Here is a 21,694-nt window from a genome sequence, read left to right as displayed (position 1 = left end):
TGTGTACTGGTGCCTGGCATGCGATCAGAAGCGCATTGTTGTGCAGCCGGGGCGGGACCGGCAACGACTGCTCATTCAGCGGTATACTAGTGCAGAGATGGTGAGAACGGTGAGGGTCGTGAGGTCTTAGACCCTTACTCTCAAGCTTAAGTTTTCAAATCCTGGTGTCTCACTGTATCATTACAAAAGGACAGAAATCGAGAATTGTGCTTGGGGGCATTTGTTGTACTGCCAGCATCGTCGCTAGCTGCGAGGGGGAGCGCTAAAAGGCAACAGCTGTTTTGGGGCAAGCCAAGTTAGACGCTCACCATATCGTTTGCTCGCATAGTTAGCTGTGCAATTGCTGGCTTTATTAAATGCATCTGTACCTTCAATTTGAGGTGTAGGCAAGGGTGAAACGACGACCATAAGCAAGCAGTGAAAGGCACATTTTGCGGATTACACGGGTGCTAGTACTGCGCTGTAAATATCGGTTAAAGTAGCTCATAAAGCGTAGTGTGCGCGCTGGGGGGCTTACAGTCACTGCAACGCAACAGTTAGTTGTGTGGCCCGATACTGGTCATTTGTGTCTATTCAGCGGCAAGGGCAGGTTACTTCCTGCAGCAGTGCATCTTGGTACCGATATCCCATCGACTACCTATGTGCACGTGCCGAGGCATTCAGCGGCGATGTCGTATTACATCCTGCAGCAGTGCAATCTTGGTACATGTGTCCCATCAGCTACCACCTGCATGCATGCTCACAGGTCTATGCAGGGTTCTGGGCATAATGTTGTGGGATAAGCGCACCCCTTGTAGGAATAAGACATGTTTATACCAGACAAACAGTAGCAGCAGCACAATGACGATTGGGAACTTAATCTGTGCGTAGATTGAACTCCAGATTTGAACCCGGAGTTCCATATTATAAAAACATTAAATTAAGCACGTGCACGTCTACGAATGACAAAGAAATGCACCTTTTACCATCCAGGGCAAAAAACAAAAAAACAAATGAATTCTCATAGGCCTGTTAACGTTGTTTGCTGTTATGACTAGGGTCCCTTGGTGAGGCCACAGTGGTGCAGAAACGCATGCAGGGATGCGCTCTAGACGTGCTTCGAGGAGCCGTGCAATGTGTTCAGCTATCATCTAGGTCAGTGGTTTTCGCCGTTTTACTTGGAGCCGCACACTTGTGAGAGGGGACTTTGGACATACTCCGTGTTTGCGTTCTCTCCAATTTACAGGAAACTCCGTGTTTGCGTTCTCTCCCATTTACAGGAAACTGCAATCGAGTTTTAAGCGTTTGAATGCAATCTGTTTCCGATAAAACACAGACGTGTTAGCAGTCTAAACATCTTTAGCAAAACACGCCAAGTCCTTGTTATACGATAACTGTCACTTGTGTGCACGTTAAGGGAGTCAGCTGTGATTGCACACAGGTTAGTTGTATTTTAACGCTTTCCCTTTTAAGCACCGGCTTACGCGTCCACACAGCAAAATGTTGACTGTAAAGAAGGAAGGACTGATTCGGTGCCTCTTGTGACATTGCTCCATTGTTTAGCTATGTCTTGCGTGGCAGGCAATAGTGCATGTTTTGCTTTCACCTCACAGCAGCTGAAACTTTTCAGCTCTATGAATTAACCCCCTCCTGGAACGGTTAACATAACAAAAGCCTAGGCACTTCGTGCCCCATCGATTTCTCCTCCCTCCAACCATACCAGAGTTCTGTAAGACTTTTGACACAGAGAACAGAGGTAAAATTAGAGTGGAGTGCGCGCCCCCCGTAGGATGGTGTCGCGCCCCCCCAGCGGGGCACGCCCCCTACAGATTGAATAACTCTGCCTTACATTCTTACATGGATGCATCTTTTGCTAGTACTGTATTTTTTGCGCTTTGTTCCTATACAAAGCCTCAGTCACAAAATTGCCAGAAGTATGTGAAACCTAATGATAGTACCAGCAACTCATCCATGTGAAAGTGACTGATTGCTCTGCAGGTCCTCAGCAGAACTCTGACAGTTGCACCATTAGAAAATAAATGTTTTCTGTGTGACCCGACCAAAGGGCTATTTGGGTTGGGTAAATGTATGTGAATAACCTGAAGAGTTTGGCTTGAGGTGGAATCAAAAGTGCTTAGCACCAAACTCCAGAAACGGAATTACCCAAGGCAAGTTATCAAGAAAGCATGGAAACAAGCACAAAATAATAACTGGGAATGCCTTCTGGAGACCCATGAGAGTCTAAAAGAAGAAAAAACATCTGTGTGACAACATTCAGCAAAGCTTCCAATTGTGTCAAGAAAATAGTAAAAAACTAACTGGTGTATCCCAAATTCAGGGGCTTTGAAGCTACACACACCAATGTTCGCTTATAAGAAGAGTGCAAGCCCAAGAGACACCTTGGTAATTACAAGACCAACGTCAAGAAGACCTAAAAGTGAACCAAGTATGTGGGGCCTACCACCAGTAGTGGGACATTATGCATGTGTAGCATGCAAAGCTTGCCCATTGACTAACAATGTGAAAATGGTTGATCTAGGACTAAGGTTCCGATGGAAGCTTAATACACATACTAACTGCAATTCAGACAATGGGGTTTATTTGATCAGGTGCCCCTGTAACTATTCTCTTGTAGGCATGACTACAAGACAGATAAAAACTAGGACTCTTGAACATATGAGCAATATTTGACGTAAAGAGACCATAACTAGGCTAACAAAACATTTCTTTGAGAAAAAGCATATAGAAAGGGATATAATTTGGGTGGTTATTGATAAACCTTTTATTCCAACGAGTGTTACAGACATAAAATCATTCTTGTTTAAACGTGAACAAAGATGATTATATAGGCTAAAGAGTGATAAACGGGGACTGAATGCCGCGATTCCATGGCACCACATGAATAGTCTGGAGTAGTCTGCCCTTATAGAGAATGAGAGTAATCATCAAGATATCCTACATCCATTACTAAGAGTAATATAGACTAGGGTGAGCAGAATAGGTAACAGTACAGGAGTTCTAATCCCACATCTGTACACCTAATAGAGATCCAGACATTGAGTCAAGGTATGTACTCCATGAAAAATCTGTAGGGCAATAACACCATCAATGTGACAGATAAATAGGGGTGACAACTATGGCTGGCAATATCAAATACGTACAAACACCTTACCACTTAAAGGAGTATGAGGAAGCGAACCTAATTGGTAACTCTATGCCAAAGAATTCAATTGTGTATGATGTATACAGTATGGATATGAAGTGAAGTTATTCACAAAAAAATTATTACATACCTCAAGATATGAGGATATAGACGACTGCTGAGGAGCACCCCCCTCGGTAAGGAGCACAGGATAAGAATCATGTTCGAGGTCCCCACTGACTAAAGTTTCGATGTAAAGAAATATTGGAATATTTCATTTGGACAAGGCACACAGTATTAATATATTGACGTGTTTCACACAACACCTTTCCAAAATGGCACAGGATAAGAATCATGTTAGAGGTCTCTATCAACTAAAATTTGAATGTAAAAGAATATTTGAATATTCGATTTGGATGAGGCACACAGAATTAATATACTGAAGGGTTACACACAACACTTTTCCAATACGGTGGGGATGAAATTCTATGAAGAGCATCGCCTCCGAGATGATCACCTGACCGGAACTACGGTAAGGATCCTTGTTGTAATAATGTGTAGGGCAAATGACAGTAATGACCCAGAGACATACCGCCGGAGGGTACAGAGCGGACCAAATAGGCGATCGGACCTTGAAGTAGTGAGTACGGGATGATGGGGAAATAATTCTGAAGGTTATACATTCCGGTATTATACATAACAAAAGGAGTATAGCCGATAGTTGGGATATGGGTACAAGGCTTTTAAAGAAGTTGGGCTTTGGAAATGAGCACTGGAGAGGAGTGTTGTGAGCTATCAATATAGCAGAGATATACTACGTTTTATCCCAGAAATTATACACATAATGGAAATGTGAACAATCAACGGACGATACAAACTAAAAAATATTCTCCTCCTTACCCAGAGTGTGACTATAGGACTATGTCCCACTCTCACCCAGTTTAGAGAGGAACATATGAAACTCGGGTAAGAACGCTCACTTATGGCTTTCTGATATGTACACAATAAAAATACTTAATCTCTTTTTAAACTATAAAGCGTGAGGTATATCACTGATCCTGCACGGGGCTGGTAGCATGCGAGTGATGAGTGAGGGCCATGCACTCGGTGAGACCGAAGGGAAGGAACTTGAATTGGTAATGAGTACCAGCTACCATGAAACAAAGATATTTGCAGTGTTTGGGATAGATGGGAATATAGAAATAAGCGTCTTCCAGGTCTAAAGATGTCATGAAGTATCCGCTAATGAGGCGATGGAGAATGTCGCAGAGAGTTATCATCCCGAAGGATTGCTTGCAGAGGAATTTGTTGAGCTTCCTGAGATCTAGGATAGGTCTTCACTCCCTTGATTTCATGTGAATGAGGAAAAAACTGGAGTAGAACCTTTTTCCCTACTGAGCCAGTAGGACCTTCCCTATTTTTGCCTTGGAAACCTTCCTTCCTCAATAAGTGAAGACAAAGCGGGAGTCTCTTTGGCAGAGTAGTTGGTGGTCATTCTGTAGACTCCAGGGTATGGCCAGAGAGAGGATGTTGCAGCTGGTACCTAGAGAAAGTCGCTGTTTGCGATCAGTGTCACGGCTTTGAGGAGGTAGTCTTCTGCGAGGCCCTTGTTTGGAGAAAGGTGCAGTAGAGGATTGCCGATAGGATTGCTGCTCTTATCCTGTCCTGTATTGTGGCTGGTATGACTGACATGGCTGTGAGCACTGGTATCCGCCACTATATAAAGGGAAACTACATTTTTATTTATTTATTTATTGTTTTATAGAGCGTGAACCAGACCTGTGAGGGTATCAGAGCGCTTTACAGTAGTATCAGGTGGGATACAGAACAAAGTGGGGAGGAGAGCCAAGGGATAGGGAAACAGATACAGTATATGGCAAAACAATCATAATATCCGACTACTATAAGGGATAGGAGCAAAAACGATGCAATGAACTAGAAAAGCAGTCTCATCACCCTGAAGTATTGTTCAGAAGTGCAGGGCGGGTAACATAAGGGGAGGCAGCCAAGGAATAGTGCAGTGACGATAGGTAAATTCAGGTTGAGGGGGTGATTGTAGTGAGAACTTTAGGAAAGGAATTTGCCCATTAGGAAAGTTTTGGTCTCCTTTTTGAAGTGAGCTAGAGACGGTATTCTTCTAATGGCAGGTGGGAGTGAGTTCCATATTCTTGGGGCGGCCCCAGAGAAAGCCCAATTGTATGTTCTTTTTTTCTTGAAGCGTGCAGCTTGGAGCAAAAAGGCTCTGGCGGACCTGGAGTTTCTGGTTCCTCCGGATAACACAAGTTTCTGTGCGAGAAAAGCAGGGGACACATCCACACGCCCCTCTAAAAGGCACCTTGCACTATTGGAAAGTGCCTAGAAATTTAGCAGTATCAGTGTCTCAATGGAAAGGAGAGCATCATTGATGTGCTTGCCAAATAGTGTGTCCCAATATTTTAGACTTACCTCAGGTCTAAATGAGTCTGCCAGTAGACATCCTTGGAATCCTAGGACAGCAGCACCGGCTAACGGACAGAAGCCTATGGAGGCGATGTTTATGGCGCAGTCTTTAATTTCCCAACGATGAGTGTTCGCCCTCCAACATGAACTTCCTTGCTTCCGTTCATCTATCCTCAGGGATGAGGTAGATGATGGGACCACATGCGACGGTTGTAGCCACCCAGAATGGCGAGGGAGTTGGCTGCACGTACCTTAATTGCAGACATAGACGTGGAGAAGTGTGGCTCACTGGTTAGAAGCGGCAGACCCTGATGCAGAGGTCAGGCCCGGGACCAGGGTTCAATTCCCGAGGCGGCAGGGTCTTGGGCTCAATGTCCGCGGACTCGATAATTCTCGCCTCGGTGCCTACTCTAATCATGGGTCCCACTCTGCAACTCTGGGCAATAGCTTGCTTAATCTCCACAACGGCCCCAACAGCGCTGGGATGCCTGGCTTCACCTTGGGGGTGCCCAGGAGGGGACATCTCACAGGGAAAGGCAGGAAGGGTTCCACAGCGGTATACAGCGCCAGGATGCCCCGAGATGGGGCGACCGTGCGCTTTACAAGTATACACACGTTTACATTTAGATAGTTGAAACCCAATGTTATCCAGTCGGTGCCCCTCCTTGTCAGATGGCACGGAGATGGGAGTAGACCGGTTTTTAAATGTCCATTGCACCGCCTGAGAGATCACAGAGTCAGGCTTGGGATGTCCTGTGAAGCATGATGGGGACTACTCAGGCGCTCTGTACTTTTTGTTGATGCTAGGAAATACAGATGCTACGGTGGCTGGATTTTTCACGACCTTTACTTCCTCCTGCCAAATGTAGTCCACGATCAGTATAGAGCGTACCGATCATCTGGCCTATTCTTTGAAATAGCTGCATGTAGTTCTGCCTGTATTCTACTGCCAAACCTTTCGGCCTAACAGACTTGTACTAACCCCTTTGAGCAGACAAAGTGCTTCTTTACTCTTTTTACACTTTTTAGGATAGAAGCCAGTAAAAGATGTTAAATTCAACTACGTTCACTGTTACAAAAATAACAAACAATTAATATAGGACTATTGAAATTACCGTCATTGCCAGCTGTTTGACCATATGTGCTGAACCTCTCCAGACTTGCCACTGTAATACCCATATCGTCCACATCCTTTGGTACAAATCTGCTTATATCAAGTTCCTTGACGTCATCTGTACTTTCAACCTTCAAAATACAAAAGTAATTTTATAACCACTTTCAACAGCAAAATCATTGCAATGCAGTTTAACATATTAAACAGTATATACTCTATGTTAAAGAAAATAGAAGGATGGAGAAATTCAAAGATAACAGCAGCCTGTATTTCCTTCTTGTACATTTTCAATTCAATATCATGACGTCTGAGGACGTGTCTTCTACTGGCTAGCAGAAAAGACTGCATTCAGTCCCGCTAACACAGCAGCCATTAGAAGTCAGTAAATATATATTTCCACACCCGTACAGAGACATTTTTTTAAAATTAATAAAGTAGATGATTTGAGTGTGAAACCCTCTTTCACTAATGACAATTTTTTTACTGGACAGTGGAGAAGGAATTGGAGGTGAAAGCAGTAAGTAAGAAGCGCTAAACTTAAATAAGCAAAGGAGTAAATGCCTTTGAATTGAATCACCGATAATAATGATAATGGCCCATCACCCAGAATATACAACTGCCCATTAGCATGTAGGGCAAATTAGGCACACTTCATCTGTATCTAGAATAATGAATATCAAACCACAATAGAAAAACATTGCTTACCTGAAATAGGATCGTAATGTCTTTGCAAAATGCAGAACTCTGAATCTTCTCAGGAACAGTTCATGCGGAGACTGTATTTTAATTATAATCTTTCCAAACTCTAGCCCATTTAAATATAAGATGCACAGGTTGCTAAAACTGGTTTTATCTGCAAATGGGGCTGTTCAGAAGGCTCAGCTCTGGTTGTGACAGAGCAGCTTTTTGCCAGAGTCACTGGCAGTTTGGGGCTTCTACAGAGATAAGACAGTGTGAGAACATTACTGGGAGTCCCAGGTCAATAAGATGTTACTTGTCTCCGATTGTTACAACAATAGCCTTTTGCTTCTGGTGTTATGGGGCATATTCGTACTGTTCAACCCAAAGCCTAGCGCTAAATACATCCCCTTTAGATATTGAATCTTGATAGCACAGTCAAGCAATTAGCAATCCAGGGCTTAAGAGAGTTGGTGTGTGGTAGAAACGCACGAAGCATTTAACAACAATCCACAAAGCCAATGAATCAAACAAAACCCAGACTAATGAACTCTGAAAGCTTGGGTTGTAACAGAGTTGTATTTTCTATGCGGTCACCACAGATTTTTCACCCTTTTTTGGACTCTACTTCTACTGGTATTATGGCACTGTGACACTGCTACTCAGTGCCAGAGTGCACATGCTCTAGATTTAAAATGGCACTGTCAAAGTTTAATTTTTTTTTCTGTATTGATTTTTTCATGTAGACAGCTACATATCATTAACAACAAACCAACTAGGTGTATGGTTAATGAATAACCATATAATAACCGTATAATGATACGACAGTGCAAAAAACACACATTTCCAACATTTGTCAGCATGTGCCTACCTAAGCGATATGTCTCTTGTACAAAGAACCGGTATGGAACATAATATCAAAATTGACAGCAGGACATCTTAAGTTACTCGCATTGCCCCACCCATATCGATTCACACACATTAATGAATTCACACATCTCCAGAGGCGACAGCCACTTCCACGACATCCTCAAGTACATTTGTCCTTTCCTGAACCCAGGTGCAGAAGGGTTCCCAAATCTCTCTTGGCCTGGAAGTGGGAGGCATTAATTCCCAGAACGTAGCGAGCTGGACGTGGCAGTGGGTAACCTCCTTTATCCATTCCTTGATCGTAGGTCTCCTTTTTCTCCCCCAATAGACAGCTATTTGGCGCTTGGAGAACACTAATAATAAGACATGCACTTTGCGTATTTTTTACATTTGTATCTCGACATACCCTAACACTCCCACAAGTGGAGAAGGTGGTAGTGCTAATCCCAGGATCGGATTGATAGACATGAAACTGCGGGTCCAATAATCAGTAAGTGCCTGACGCTCCCATGTCATATGTAAGAAGCAGGCTGAGGACCCCACAGCGCCAGCAGCAGCTATCATCCCCAAGCCCCATTCGATTAAAACTAATGGGTGTTCTGTAATACCGGTGCAGAAACTTGAAATGAATTAAGCGGAGTCTATAATTAGGGGACAATTCAGTCAATCGGGTGCAACAGTAGGTCCATTGCTCCTCAGTCAGGGGGGGTATTCGTTCTGCATTCCATTTATGCCGAGCGCTTGGCTCTGCCACTGGGGCGTCAGACTGCATGCGTGTGTAAAGCCTAATGATAAGTCTACGTGGGGATGGTGTACGTAGCAAATTCTCCAGGGCCGCCAAAACGGGCGGTTGGGTAGGGAATTCAGCGTGCAGTGTGCGATAGGCAGCTCTTATCTTATGCTAGAGAAAGTCTCTCCAAAGGATACTCTGTGTCCTTCCTCCGCCGTTGGGGATTCCCTAAACAACCCCTCCGGGTAGAGGTCCGCAAAGGTATGAAGTGTCATCGTTTGCGCAACCCTCTTGTTTATCTCATCTTTTATGTTAGGTAACATTGGATTTTGCGCAAGTATAATTGAAGGGACATATAATACCTGAGCACCCGCCCATCGCCGCATCCCATCCCAAGCCCACCTCAGAGTTTCAGAAGTGTCGATGCCATCTGTGGCTCTTCTATAGGTCTGATATACCGCCACCTGTAGAGGAACCGGTGCCACAGCGTCTATTTCCACAGCCACGTGTGGCTGAAATGGCGTTGGGTGGACCTATAAATGCAAGAATTGTGCCTGCGCACACAATGCATATAATTTCATATCAATACTACCAGTTTTGCCCAGTTTATGGATATGCCAGCCAGACACCTATATTTAATGAAATCTCGTAATACTGTGTCTAGATTTTGCGCAGGGTTGAGAATATAGAGGGTGACGTCATCTGCGCACATTGATATCTGAAGACTCCGAGTTCTAAACCCTATCCCTTTGTCTGTGTGGCGGCGTCTTATGCGTGCAGCTAGTGGCTCCATTGCTATGGCAAACAAAAGAGGTGACAGCGGATATCCCTGCCTTGTGCCCCGCGTAATCTGAATCGGATAAAAGACCATTTGCGCGTATTCTAGCCGACGGGCCATTGTATAACAGTTTTATCCATCTGATAAAGAGGGGTCCAAATCACATCCGCTCCAAAATTTTAAATATACATTGCCACTCAAGTGAGTCAAATGCTTTTGTCGCATCTAAAAACCCCGCTGCAGCCTGCACATCTTGATGCAAATAATTGAGGACCGAAAAAAACGTCCTGAGGTTATGGGTAGTAGATCTCCCAGGTATGAAACCCGATTGGTCTGGTAGGGCTATGAGGGAAAAGGTTGTAATCTATTCGGGATCAGTTTCGCCAAGATTTTAACATCCACATTTATAAGTGACAGTGGCAGATATGAGTTTAGGTCAGTGTCCAATTTTCCTGGTTTTAGTAAGGTTACAATGATAGCTTCACGCATTGTCTGCGGTAATTTACCCGTTTCGTGGGCTTCCTCATAGACCGCCAAAAGTCTGGGCGCGATCTCCTCCACATAGGCTTTATAGAAGGCGGTCGCAAGACCATCTGATCCAGGGGCCTTATCCAATGGCAAAATTTGATAACAGTAGCTACATCCTCCACCGTAAACGATAGATGCATATATTCTCTGTGTCGATCATTAAACCAGAACAATGCTAGGGAGTCCAAAAATGCCTGCATGCCTGCCGAGCATTCGGTTTGCGTGGCAGTGTACAAATGGGCATAAGAGGAAGAGAACCCCTCAAGGACAGCTACCGGACCTCTGACCACCCCATCGCTACCATCTATCAATTCGGGGATATAAGCAGCAGACCGTGGTTTCTTAAGCATGTCCGCAAGTGTCCGTCCTGGTCTGTCACTTTTGCCGTATCTACGCGCTTCAGTATATTTCCCAAGAAATTTCACCTCCCTCTAAGCCTCTTCCTCATATTCTAACAGTTTGGCTTTCAACGGAGCTAAAAGTGTATTTGTGTTTTCAAAGTATAACCGGGTCTCCAGATCTTTTATTTGATTCTCTATGTTCTGCAAAGTACGTCTGATGGCATTGAGAACCTCGCTTGCCTAGATATACATTGTCCCCTGATGAGCACTTTAAATGTCTCCCATAGCGATGCCTCGGTGTCTACGGTACCAGTGTTAAGGGTGAAATAGTCAATTATATCAGTACAAATGTCCTCTCGAAATACTGCATCCAACAGTGCATGCAAGGGTAGCCTCCAAGAGAACGCCCTTTGTTTAGGATCAGGAAGAGCAATTTTTAAGAGGCATGGGGAGTGATCAGATAGCGTTCTCGGAAGGAGCGACACCACCACCACCCAGCTGGCCAGTAATCAAGTCGAGACCAGGCTTTGCGGTGTTCATAGAAACATGACTCCTCCCTAGTTAGTGGATTTAGCATTCGCCAGACATTAACCAATTCCCCATTGTTTAATAAAGAATTGAGAACCTTGCTCGCTGCGGGGTGATGTGTCCTCACAGTGCCTAGTCTATCCAAGTCATTTAAAACAGCATTGAAATCCCCTCCCCATAGAATTGTGGTACATCCAGTTGCCCTGATTTTTGCCCATATATCTTGAAAAAAACTCGGGAGAATCTATAGTCGGTCCATATATTGCAACTAACGTTATCGAGATAACTCCAAGGGAACCTAGAAGGATAATGTAGCGTCCTTCGGGGTCAATATGCAGTTCTCTCTCCCTCCAGTCCAGACCACGTTTTACCAACACAGCCACTCCACGAGAATAGTTGGAGTATACCGATGTGTATGTGAATCCCCATCTTTTAGGCTTAATTTTCGAGGAGGTTTGGCTATGTGGATGGGTCTCCTGTAGCATACATAAATTTATGTTGTGTCTTGTGAGGTATGCGTGTACCAGCCTGGCTTTCCTACTGTCATTTAGTTCCCTAATGTTCCAAGTCAAGCAGTTTACACTGGCCATGCGTCATACATCAAGGTTATACAAGTTCCATCGCTTCGACCCTTATAGCACATGATCGTCGTTTTTCTTGCCCTATGTGTCATTCAGCAGCATATCAATACACCATCAATACAACAAACCACAATCGCAGCCCACCAACCCCCCAATCAGGTTGAAGAAAGCAGCCCCCCCCCCTAACAAGAAAATGCAAAACATCCATAAGATCGGGAAATCTCCCATGGGGAGTGAGTACCGGCAAACTACCCTACCTTAGCAGGGTGGCCAAGAAACTGCAAGGAGTCAATTCCGCATTTTTACAGCACAATAAGTGCACGCCGTCTAATCAAACAAGGAGAACAATAAATATAAACTATTCCAACCTCTGTCTTTCCAGTATCCGGTTTTAGTCATCCCCATCTAGCTGCCTAAAGCGAAACAGGATTATGACCAGGAAAGTAAATCAGTGGATTCCCGAGTCACCCGATATCTGAGGGCAATCCTAACATGTATCAATAGGTACGAAACGGTCTTAGTTGTTATTTCTGAGTATCAAACAGCTGGATATACCTGCATCAGCAATTTAAACATTGGACCAAGTTATAACCACCGACCCTCCCACGTTTAAACTCAAAAGAAGAGCTAGGAGCTATTATACACATATTACAGGAGATGAAAAATACATGGTCAGGTTGTTACGTAATTATCACTTAGCTGGTGCTCAGTCGATTCACCCAGACCCGGAGTGTTCTTGGTCCTTTTACCACCCACATGTATTGCAAATTTCAGGGCAGACTTTGCGTCTGTAAAGAAGTGGGCCGAGCAGTAGTGTGACACTCAGTTTGGCAGGATACAGCAACGATTATGGGATCTGTGCCTGTAATAGGATCTGCTTAGCCGGCAGAAACTCTTGCCTCGCTGCCTGTAGTGCAGGTGTAAAGTCCGGGTAGAAGGAGACCTGGTTTCCTTGATGTGTAATGTTCCCCATTATGAGCGCCTGTCGCAGTACCGCATCTCGATCTTGGATGTTCAATAATCTTGCCAAAAGGGGCCGTGGGGTGGCCTCCACCGGCGGGTTGGGGCCCAGCGCACGACAAGCTCTTTCCACCACAAATACTGGGGAGAGGTGCGTACCAAAGAGGTCCCGCAGCATGTCCGCCACATATACCTCCATTTTGTGGATTGCTGTTGTCTCCGGAATTCCCATGATGCGTAGATTGTTGCGTCGCAATCTCGCCTCCAAATCTTCATTTTTGGCTCTGATCACACCCAGTAGCTTATCCATTTGCAGTAGTTGATCTTTTGTTTCCACCTGGAATCCGTGAAAGTCGGACTGTTTATTTTCTAGCACATCCAGTCCAGTCTATGCTCATGAACTCCAACTAGAGGTTTCACCGATTCCATTTGTGTTGTCAGCGTGTCCGGATTAGCGTCTATAGTTCGGAGGCTGGAGCGCATGAGCGAGCGGATGTCTTCTCCTTGATCTCCCAGTGGGCCCTCAGAAGAACCAAGTGTGGCGGATTCTGAGTCTGATTCCATTTAGTCGCTCTCCGTTGGTCAAAGCTAATTTTGGGCTGTTTGGCATCTTGCTTGCCCATGTTGAGCTTGAAGCTGGTGTCCCCCCACTGCTGTGTCCTGTCTGTGCAGTAATCCCTCTGCTCACGCCGCTATGCTAGCTGCGCACAATTAACAACAGGTCGGAGTTCGGCTGCATCCAAGGCATAATAATTTGTTTGTTAGCCACCACAGATCACCTCACCTGTCTCCTTTTATGCTGTGGGAGGAAGGCGGCATTCACAACAATGTTCCAGGCTATGGTGCGGTCGCGATCTAGGCCCTACGTTAAATGGGGCAGGCACCAATCTCCTCTATAGCTCACCATACATTTGGTGCCAAGACACTCTCCACACATATGCTCCTGTCCGTGAATGTGGTCGCTATGTGGCTGATGCCTAGACACCCACCGTGCGGCCCATATAATCAGGCCTCTACAAAATGGCAGCTCCTCGACCCTCAGTGTCAACAGCACATCAGCAGCACTCTGCAGCCTCTCGCCCGCCGACAATCTCCTTCCGTAGTGTCTGCTCCTCGGGATGAACGTCCAGCCCCCGCCCTCGGTGGCACTCACAGCTATTACCGGACCTCCTATATTGACTGTACCGCAATGTGCCCCAGACACAGGGTGGCCTCATAGGCCCCGGGGCGTCTGGGTCTCAGCAGCGGCTCAACAATGGCTTTACTCTCCTCCTGCCACCGCTTCCAAAATGGCGCCTGTGAGACAAATGGACTCTGCACAGATATTTCACCAAAGAATTGTCCTCCTTCTCGACAGTGTCCCAGCGGTCTCCAAACTTCCCCGCACCTACACTGTATTTTGTTGTGGCATTGCGAGGCTAGTATCTCCTACCACACTGGCCTTTGTCTAAGCCACTGTATCAGGCAAACATGTTCGCCACGCCGACCTTCTGTCAGGGGGTTCGTACCTGCTCAGAGCACCTCAGTAGTCTGCTTCAGTTCCACACACGGCAGGGGCTTAGTAACATCCACTCCTGCCTCATAGTCACGCCTGGATTTTTCTGCAGTCTATCGAGTCATGCAGTTCGTGCTGCACAGGCCGCCCTCAGATCCCCGGTCTCAGTTGGACCCGGTCGCCGCAACACGCCTCCGCCGGCTCAGCCGTCTCTTCCGCCCAGTTCACACGGGCCCTCCGATCTCAGAGTCTGGGCTAGTCAGGCAGCAGTTAATTATATATTGAGATGCCGCTGGTTTGTCGCTTCCGAGGAGGCGAAGAAAGCAGAGTTTTGACTTCAATATGTGCGGATTTCTACAGGATAATGCCTCGGCCGGCGGAGCTCGCTCACAGAGCGGCCATTCCGCAGCACGGCAGACCTCGCCCCCTGGCACTGTCAAAGTTGACTTCACCCAAATTAAACATTCCAGTAAGGCCATGGTAAAGGGCACATAAATTGTACCACCGGTATGAAGTTAAACGACATATGGGGGCTATAGTATGTATTTACACAACCCACATATATATAAAATAAATATAGCTGCCACTAACACCATTTTGCACTTGTAAGGCTGCAGTTCAAACTAACTGCAGTGACAGATGCAAAAGATAAGAGCCTTTGCAATGTAGGGCATTCTGATTTCCATAACAATAATAAAAGTAAATAAGTCACCCCTAAAACATGCTTTGCTAGCCCACACAGCTAGGTGCTTAATTTATATTAACGTGTCAGACTTTATATTTGAAACAGCATGCCTTCACAGTGACTAAATGTCCAAAAGCTGTTTTCACTGTGTACGTTTCGCTGGATTCTCGAACCGGCCTTTATATAACTGAAATATTTATTTCACATATTTGTTTGGGAAAATGCTAGCAAAGTGATGCAAATATATTTTCCAGTTCGTTTAATAATCAAAGTTCATAGTGAAAATAGATTTTTGAAAGCTGTAGCGGAAAGTCATTTTATAAATTCCACTTAGTACTGCCTGAGCCAAAATGGTCTTGCAGCCAGTTTTGCACTTCATCTCCCTCCAGAGGCCAAATAGGCATTCCTGGATGAAAGGAATTACAATACTCTCCAGAGGACAAAGGTTTGCATCTGGGCCCGGGTATGCAGGTGTGTTGTCCACAACTAGCTGCCTATCAGGGCTTTGCCATTAGTGGGGGAAGGGAGTTTAGTGGGGAAAGGGGGTTAGGGGTGAATTGGGACAGTTTCCAGAAAAAAAGGACACTACCTATTTTTACCTGGTAGGATCAGATGAGGCCAGCCCTATTTAGCATTGTTTGTTCCCAGTGCCAGTCCTAGGTTCTCTGGCTCAAGTTACATCAGAGGGAAAACAGTCATAGACCACAAAGAAGACGGAGACCTCCTCTAAATAGGAGAATGGTTTAGGAAGAGAGAGCGAGCGCCCCTCTAGTGGACGGACAGAGTCAGTAATTTTGGATGTAGAGTTTCTGGGATTTTTACAGTAAAGTGAAACAGTGTCGCAAGAGGAGGTGGGCATACGGGGATAGACCAGATTGGGTGGGGAAAACATTTCAAGTCACTGGCTAATGCATAGGTTAAGAGTGGTACCTCCCCACCAACTCAAAACATTCTTGTATCTATGAAGACTACATCTGAAACAAGATGACCTCGCAGGAAGAATCATGGACATCTACTGCCACCCTGGGAGTGCAAACTGCTCTCCAATGCTGAGGTAGCGGACTACCTGTCTGCTGCTGTGACGTAGCGATTTGAAACGCCACTGCAAAGTTAAACATCAGGACTTTCTTACCTCCACAACTGGGACAATTACGGAGGAAGTTACACCAGTGGAGGAGCTAGGGCTGGGTGCCCAGACCATGACTTAGAGCTACAGCTGATTTCACAGGTATCGCTTGCAAACCTTGGATGGTTCCAAGTTTCTATTTAATCGGACCCAATGCTGGTTGGTAGCACTCGTATGACTACGGCAATTGTGCACCCGCCCTGTATAAGTGGAATTGTTGGATCTCTTCCCCTGGTGAAGAAGAAAAGGAGAACTGATGCCTTTATAAAAAATTTAAAAAAAGATGGTAAAATCTACTTTAAGAGGGGTGAGGACCTCAATGTTGCTAGATGAATCCTCAGACATTTTACTTGATAAAGTTTCAGAGCCTCGAAACACTCGTGGTGAACTCTTTTGAGTCCAGTAAACAGAAACCTATTAAGATTTAAAATGTTATTGCCAATTTGCCGGAGCTCTTTAGATCTCCGGTCAATGTAGAGGCCTCGGTTATCATGATAGAGATTAAAGACAGTGCGAGCTCAAACATGTCTTATGTACAACGACTGCCATTCGATTCTTCCCAGCCTTCTAAGAGCTCGACATGTTATGTTGGCACGCAGGAGGGGCACGAGTAGGGAGAATCCTTCAGATAGCGTCTGTTCAAGGGTTAACCTTTTGGATGTAGGGCTCAGCGATCCCACTGGACAATGTTATATTGTCCAGATTTAGTTAACTACAAAAGGATGCAGGTGTAGTCTGTCAGGGGATTTTAGATACCCCAAGATTGTCACCTACATACAATTTTCCTAACTTGGTGCGTGCAGCTACTCCTTTTGTCTTCGTTTTAGAGACAATTACACTGTTCAATGAAAATACTATTGAAAATTCTTCACAGTTGAGAAACAAGGTTGTTCACTGAGTAGATGGGCGTCTGGGTGTAGCTCTCATCTAATCAGTCATATTAATATGGTTATGAAGGTTTAACTGGTGAGTACGGGCCCTAAAACTCTGAAGGGCGATTTCAACTGGGTTACTTTTAATAATACTTCAATGGCTGACTATTTGTTATGGGAACTTTTTCCTAGGCAGTGAGCTTATTCTGGTATTTTGGCCTTCCCCATGGATTTATTTTAAATATGCCAAATTTTTCAATAGTTTTTAACAGCACCAGGCACATTTGACCCCTGCAACCAAGTACTTTGGTTAATAATTATTGACTGATTCAATCTTTCAATTTGAACTCTGGCAACATTCTGAATGCAGTTTTGCCAGCTGCAGTTTTGTCCAATTCATTGTAGCTTCATAACATAGCTAGTTTGGCGGGTAAATGTGACAATGGAAGTTGGTGCTTTTTTTGTGAAGAAATGTAATGTTATTTGTCTTCAAGAGACCTGAGAGGTTCGTAAAAATTTCTTTTTAGACAGTTTTGTACTTTCATAGTCCCTGCAACTCTCTCTAAATTTGGGAAGGTGGCCCACTCATTTGAATTATTCTGCTTTTAAATTGTAAAAATGATATGTTGGATACAGACTACTCAACTTGGCTGTGGTTATTATTTCGCAATATGCGCAGATTGTTAATTATTAATTTGTTTTAACATCAATTGTTCGCAATGTATACATGATCAGGTCAGCTCTCTAAGAGGCTTTTTCGAGGGACATTTTTGACAAAACGTATACACCAATAATGCTAATAGGTGATTTTTAATGGTCATTGACTATTTTTTGTTTCATCCACTTTGATTCAACTAACTAAACATTTTGAGGTTTTATGGGATACTCAAAGTGACCAAATCACTTTAATTACCTCACTCAAATGGGGTTTGAAGTCACATGCTATAATTTATTCTTTTAGCAGGGCGGAAACAACTCATGACCAAGGTTGTAGACTCAAATGGGCTAAAGTTTAGACAGATGCTTTTTATTCAGATTTATTCCATTAATGTGTTATTAATTTTAAAGTTTGCTTAATGGTAGTCATAGTAATCAGACCCTCCAGCATTTTGCGATTTAAGAATAAAATTGCAAAATCATCGGACTAGCGCGATGGGTGCGTTATTTACAAATGTGGCCGTGATATTTACAAAAAGTGTCTACCGGGAGACAGCAAAACAAAAAATGCCCTTTTATTGGCTGTGCGCGCACATGTCATTACATGCCGCCGTCCACTATCTGCTTCATCTTGGCCAAGCTGTAAGAGGCGATCGAGAAGAAATATGTGCACAGCTTTGATCAGTTGCTTTGGTCTCAGAACCAGTCTGCGGAAAATCGGAGCCTTCATCAGCAGCAATTAATGAGAAAAATACCCACCCATTAGGTTGACGGATATTCATTTAAGAAAACGTATAGTTTCTATGTTCAGTCATGCCTTGTGGGTTAATCCAATCCTACCTGTTAATCCAGAAAAGCTCTGAGACTGTTTTGTTTCAGGCGTCCACGGCCACTTAGATGTTTTTGAAGTTGCAGCAGTTTGAATTCTAAGCTGACCTACAAAAGCATCTGGGTACACAGGATTTAGAATCATTTGGTGGTGTTACCTGCCCGTGTTCTAACGGCACATGCTATTTTGTCAACATATCTTTGTTCACAAGGACATTTCGAGGAATGAGTTACTGCGCTTGAATCCAAGTTACTTGAATCTCGCTCATCCATGTATTTTGTGGATAATTGCCTGCTGTCACCTGAATTGTGTCATGGATGATTTTATTGAGTCAGCTACTGCAATGCCCCTTGTAAAATAACAGCAGTAAAATAGTTGATAGAAAGTGAACTAAATTATGTAAATGATGGATATTGTATTTAGATAGCTAAATGGTGGATATGTATATGTGGCTGGACATTAGGTATTGTAGAAATCCTTCTTTTATCCCCAAAGATGGTGGCTATTCAAACATCGTGGGGATTTCTACTTACTAGGACTAGTTGTTTACCCACAGAAGCGCTTTAATATTATGGTATATTTTCCATTAGTGCTGGTGTGTGGCTGGCATTCTTTGAGGGCTGCTAGCTCTCAGTTGCCTGCCACAAAGTTGTATTTGCTTTTCTATTTATTTTTTGTTATAGTTTTATTTATTTTATGCATCTTTCTCACAGTGGCGGCTTCACTTTCGTATGGCTGTGGAAGGACATCACATTTTTGCCATTGGCAGCTGGTACCTTGACGTTCTCCTGGCCCAGACTCCAGCACGCACCTCTACAGCATGTTGGGGCGCTACGACCCCTGGACAGATTTGTGGTCCTTCGTGGCCCGCCAGCCTCTCACAGACTTCTCCTTCTCAGTGTCCCGGTCCCATGACCTCCCGCTCCGCACTGTGAGCTCCCACTACATTTACGTCCTGGAGAAGGTGCAGAGGACCGAGAAGAAGCTAGTGCTCCAGTACGACAGAGGCAGGGGGTGAGGGGAGGTCAGAGTAATGAATTAATTCTCAGTTCATTGCCTTTAGCAACAATGTTTGGAAAATTGTGCTGTAAAAGGAATTGTATGGCTACATTTAACAATTGTTGAGGGCACCCATTCCTCTACTGCAGCCCAGAATGAGGTTGAGCTGTCTAGTGGCACTCACAGGTGCTGTGGGGCCTGGTATCTAAACATTTTCAAGAGTTGCTCGTAGCACCGATCTCATCCCTGTGAAGAGGAGACTGAGCTTGCCCGAGTTGTGGCTATCACTCACTCTGGCCCTGAGGCAAACACTCCTCATGGCCAACAGGTGTAGCACGTTCTGGACAGGTCCAGGAGGCAGCGGTGCCCCAGCAGGGGTGCATACATGGGTGCAAAAACACCCCAGGGAGAAATAGGGCCCACTCTCACAAGGTGCATATTAGACACTTTAAACATAGTGGAGTACTCTGGTAAATCAGTTTACATTGGTGGGGGTGGGGGGAGAGAGGCAGGGGGTGAGGGGAGGTCTGAGTAATGAATTAATTCTCAGTTCATTCAAGTCAATCTGTGATAAAGAAAAGTAAAATCTGTTAAAGATCGTAAAACAACTTTGCTACAGGAGACAAAGGGCTAACGTATCTGTGCCAGTTGCAAAGGGGATGGTTCAATGTTTTGAGAGATAATGAACAACCCTCTATTTAAATAAGTCAGGACTTCGTTATCTTCTCATATCCTCCCTGATATTTGGGTTATGTACTTTGATGCTATCTATCTGAACTAGAGACCTGCGATTACCTTTCACACACTGGTGATTCAGATATTTCTCTTCTGTGGGAGGTTAGGGATGCTGCTAAAAGGTTGCCAAAGAATAAAGCCTCGGGTCCGGATGGGGTTCCTCTGGACCTGGTTAAGTCCAATTTACTATGAGAAACAGGGGGAGAAGGAGGATTATGAGACTAGGTCGGCCTCCTTGGGTTCAGTACAAAACAGTGTGGATCCTACTTGTAGGACCCTTGGACCTAGCTCGATATGGTCGACATGTTTCATGCTACCCCTAGCATTTCTTCGGGACCATGCAGGGACCAGCCCTGCATATGCCACTCCTAAATCCCATTTATGGGAACAGTGAATTTACAATAATAAAAAGGTGATTTTAGCATGCATTTATTTTAGAAATACATACGTTCCTCTTTACGAGAAGGTGTTATTGAAGCGAAAAATGACACTTCATGGTCTCGCTGGGGGGGGTCAATTTCACTTATCGGACACACTGTTCCTAGCTCGTGAAATCGCGCAAATGTACCTACTAAGTGCCTCCCCGGGAACGCATCTTGCGGTCCCGGGGAGGCACTTAGTAGGTACATTTGCGTGATTTCACGAGATAGGAACAGTGTGTCCGATAAGTGAAATATCTATCACTGAGTCAATCACATTATAGGTTGCCCTACAGTGACATTAACCCCACTTTTAATATACCAGCATAGGAGCAAAATAAAACAGTTAGGCCCACTAAGCATGGTATTTTTAATACTCACACACACCCCCACTCCACCATTTTTCTGCACCACACATAGTCATTCACACTTAAGTGCTCCTGCGTAGTTCGTGAGTCGCAGCACGCCCCTTTTCGTATAGAACTGGGATGGCCCCAATGATGAAGCATGTCACCGTGGGGAAACCCCGGTGAGTGAGGGGACACTAGAAAGAAATTTTTCTTTCTACAAGGTACACTGATTCAAAGCAATCATACACCTGTAGTTGAGCTAGGTCCAAGGGTCCTACAAGTAGGATCCACACTGTTTTGTACTAAGTCCAATTTACCACTTTAGGCTCCTGTACTTACTATATACAGTAACACCGCAGTTAGGTATGGCCTACCTTCCTCCTGGTCAAAATCTGTTATTGTGCCGCTGTTAAAATAGGGAAGCAAAGACTATGCTGGTTGAAATCACCTATTTCATTAATAGATTCTGTTAAGATTACAGGGCGGATGGTTTTAACCAGTTTGATGAGACAGGACAAAGATAATCACATTTTGGCAGATGTTCAGTATGGTTTTAGACCTGTCCTAGGGACTGTGACCTATGTTTAAAATTGCACTTAATCATTAAGAAATATACAGTGGCCAATCAGTCTCTCTCTAAAAAGGGGAGTGCACCAGTGCTGTATTTTTGCCGCCTTTTATGTTCATGGTAAATGTCAATCAGATGGAAAGAGTACTGGCTTAAGGAGGGCAAGACATGCCACTAGCAGGTAGGTGACCCAAACGTGCACTGCGTTATGTTGATGATGCTGTTCCTTGACCTAGAACTGCATTAGGATCACAGCACCTTCTTGACTCTTGGGTGTTTTTTGGACAGTCT

The 21,694-nt window shown here is 44.5% G+C and overlaps 1 protein-coding gene across 1 annotated transcript in view; it reads right to left on the bottom strand.

Moving 5' to 3' along the window:
• Nucleotides 1–21,694, bottom strand: part of ZC3H15 (zinc finger CCCH-type containing 15) — a 243,772-nt gene that overhangs the window by 11,691 nt on the left and 210,387 nt on the right. The window contains exon 9 of the mRNA XM_078680489.1: nt 6,676–6,805. Coding sequence (XP_078536615.1) covers nt 6,676–6,805 — 130 coding nt within the window. The remainder of the gene's footprint in view (nt 1–6,675; nt 6,806–21,694) is intronic.

This window comes from Lissotriton helveticus, chromosome 3_1 (assembly GCF_964261635.1).
Source record: "Lissotriton helveticus chromosome 3_1, aLisHel1.1, whole genome shotgun sequence".
Lineage (NCBI taxonomy): Eukaryota > Metazoa > Chordata > Amphibia > Caudata > Salamandridae > Lissotriton > Lissotriton helveticus.
The sequence above is the reverse complement of the archived record's forward strand: the minus strand, read 5'-3'. Positions and strand labels throughout refer to the sequence as shown.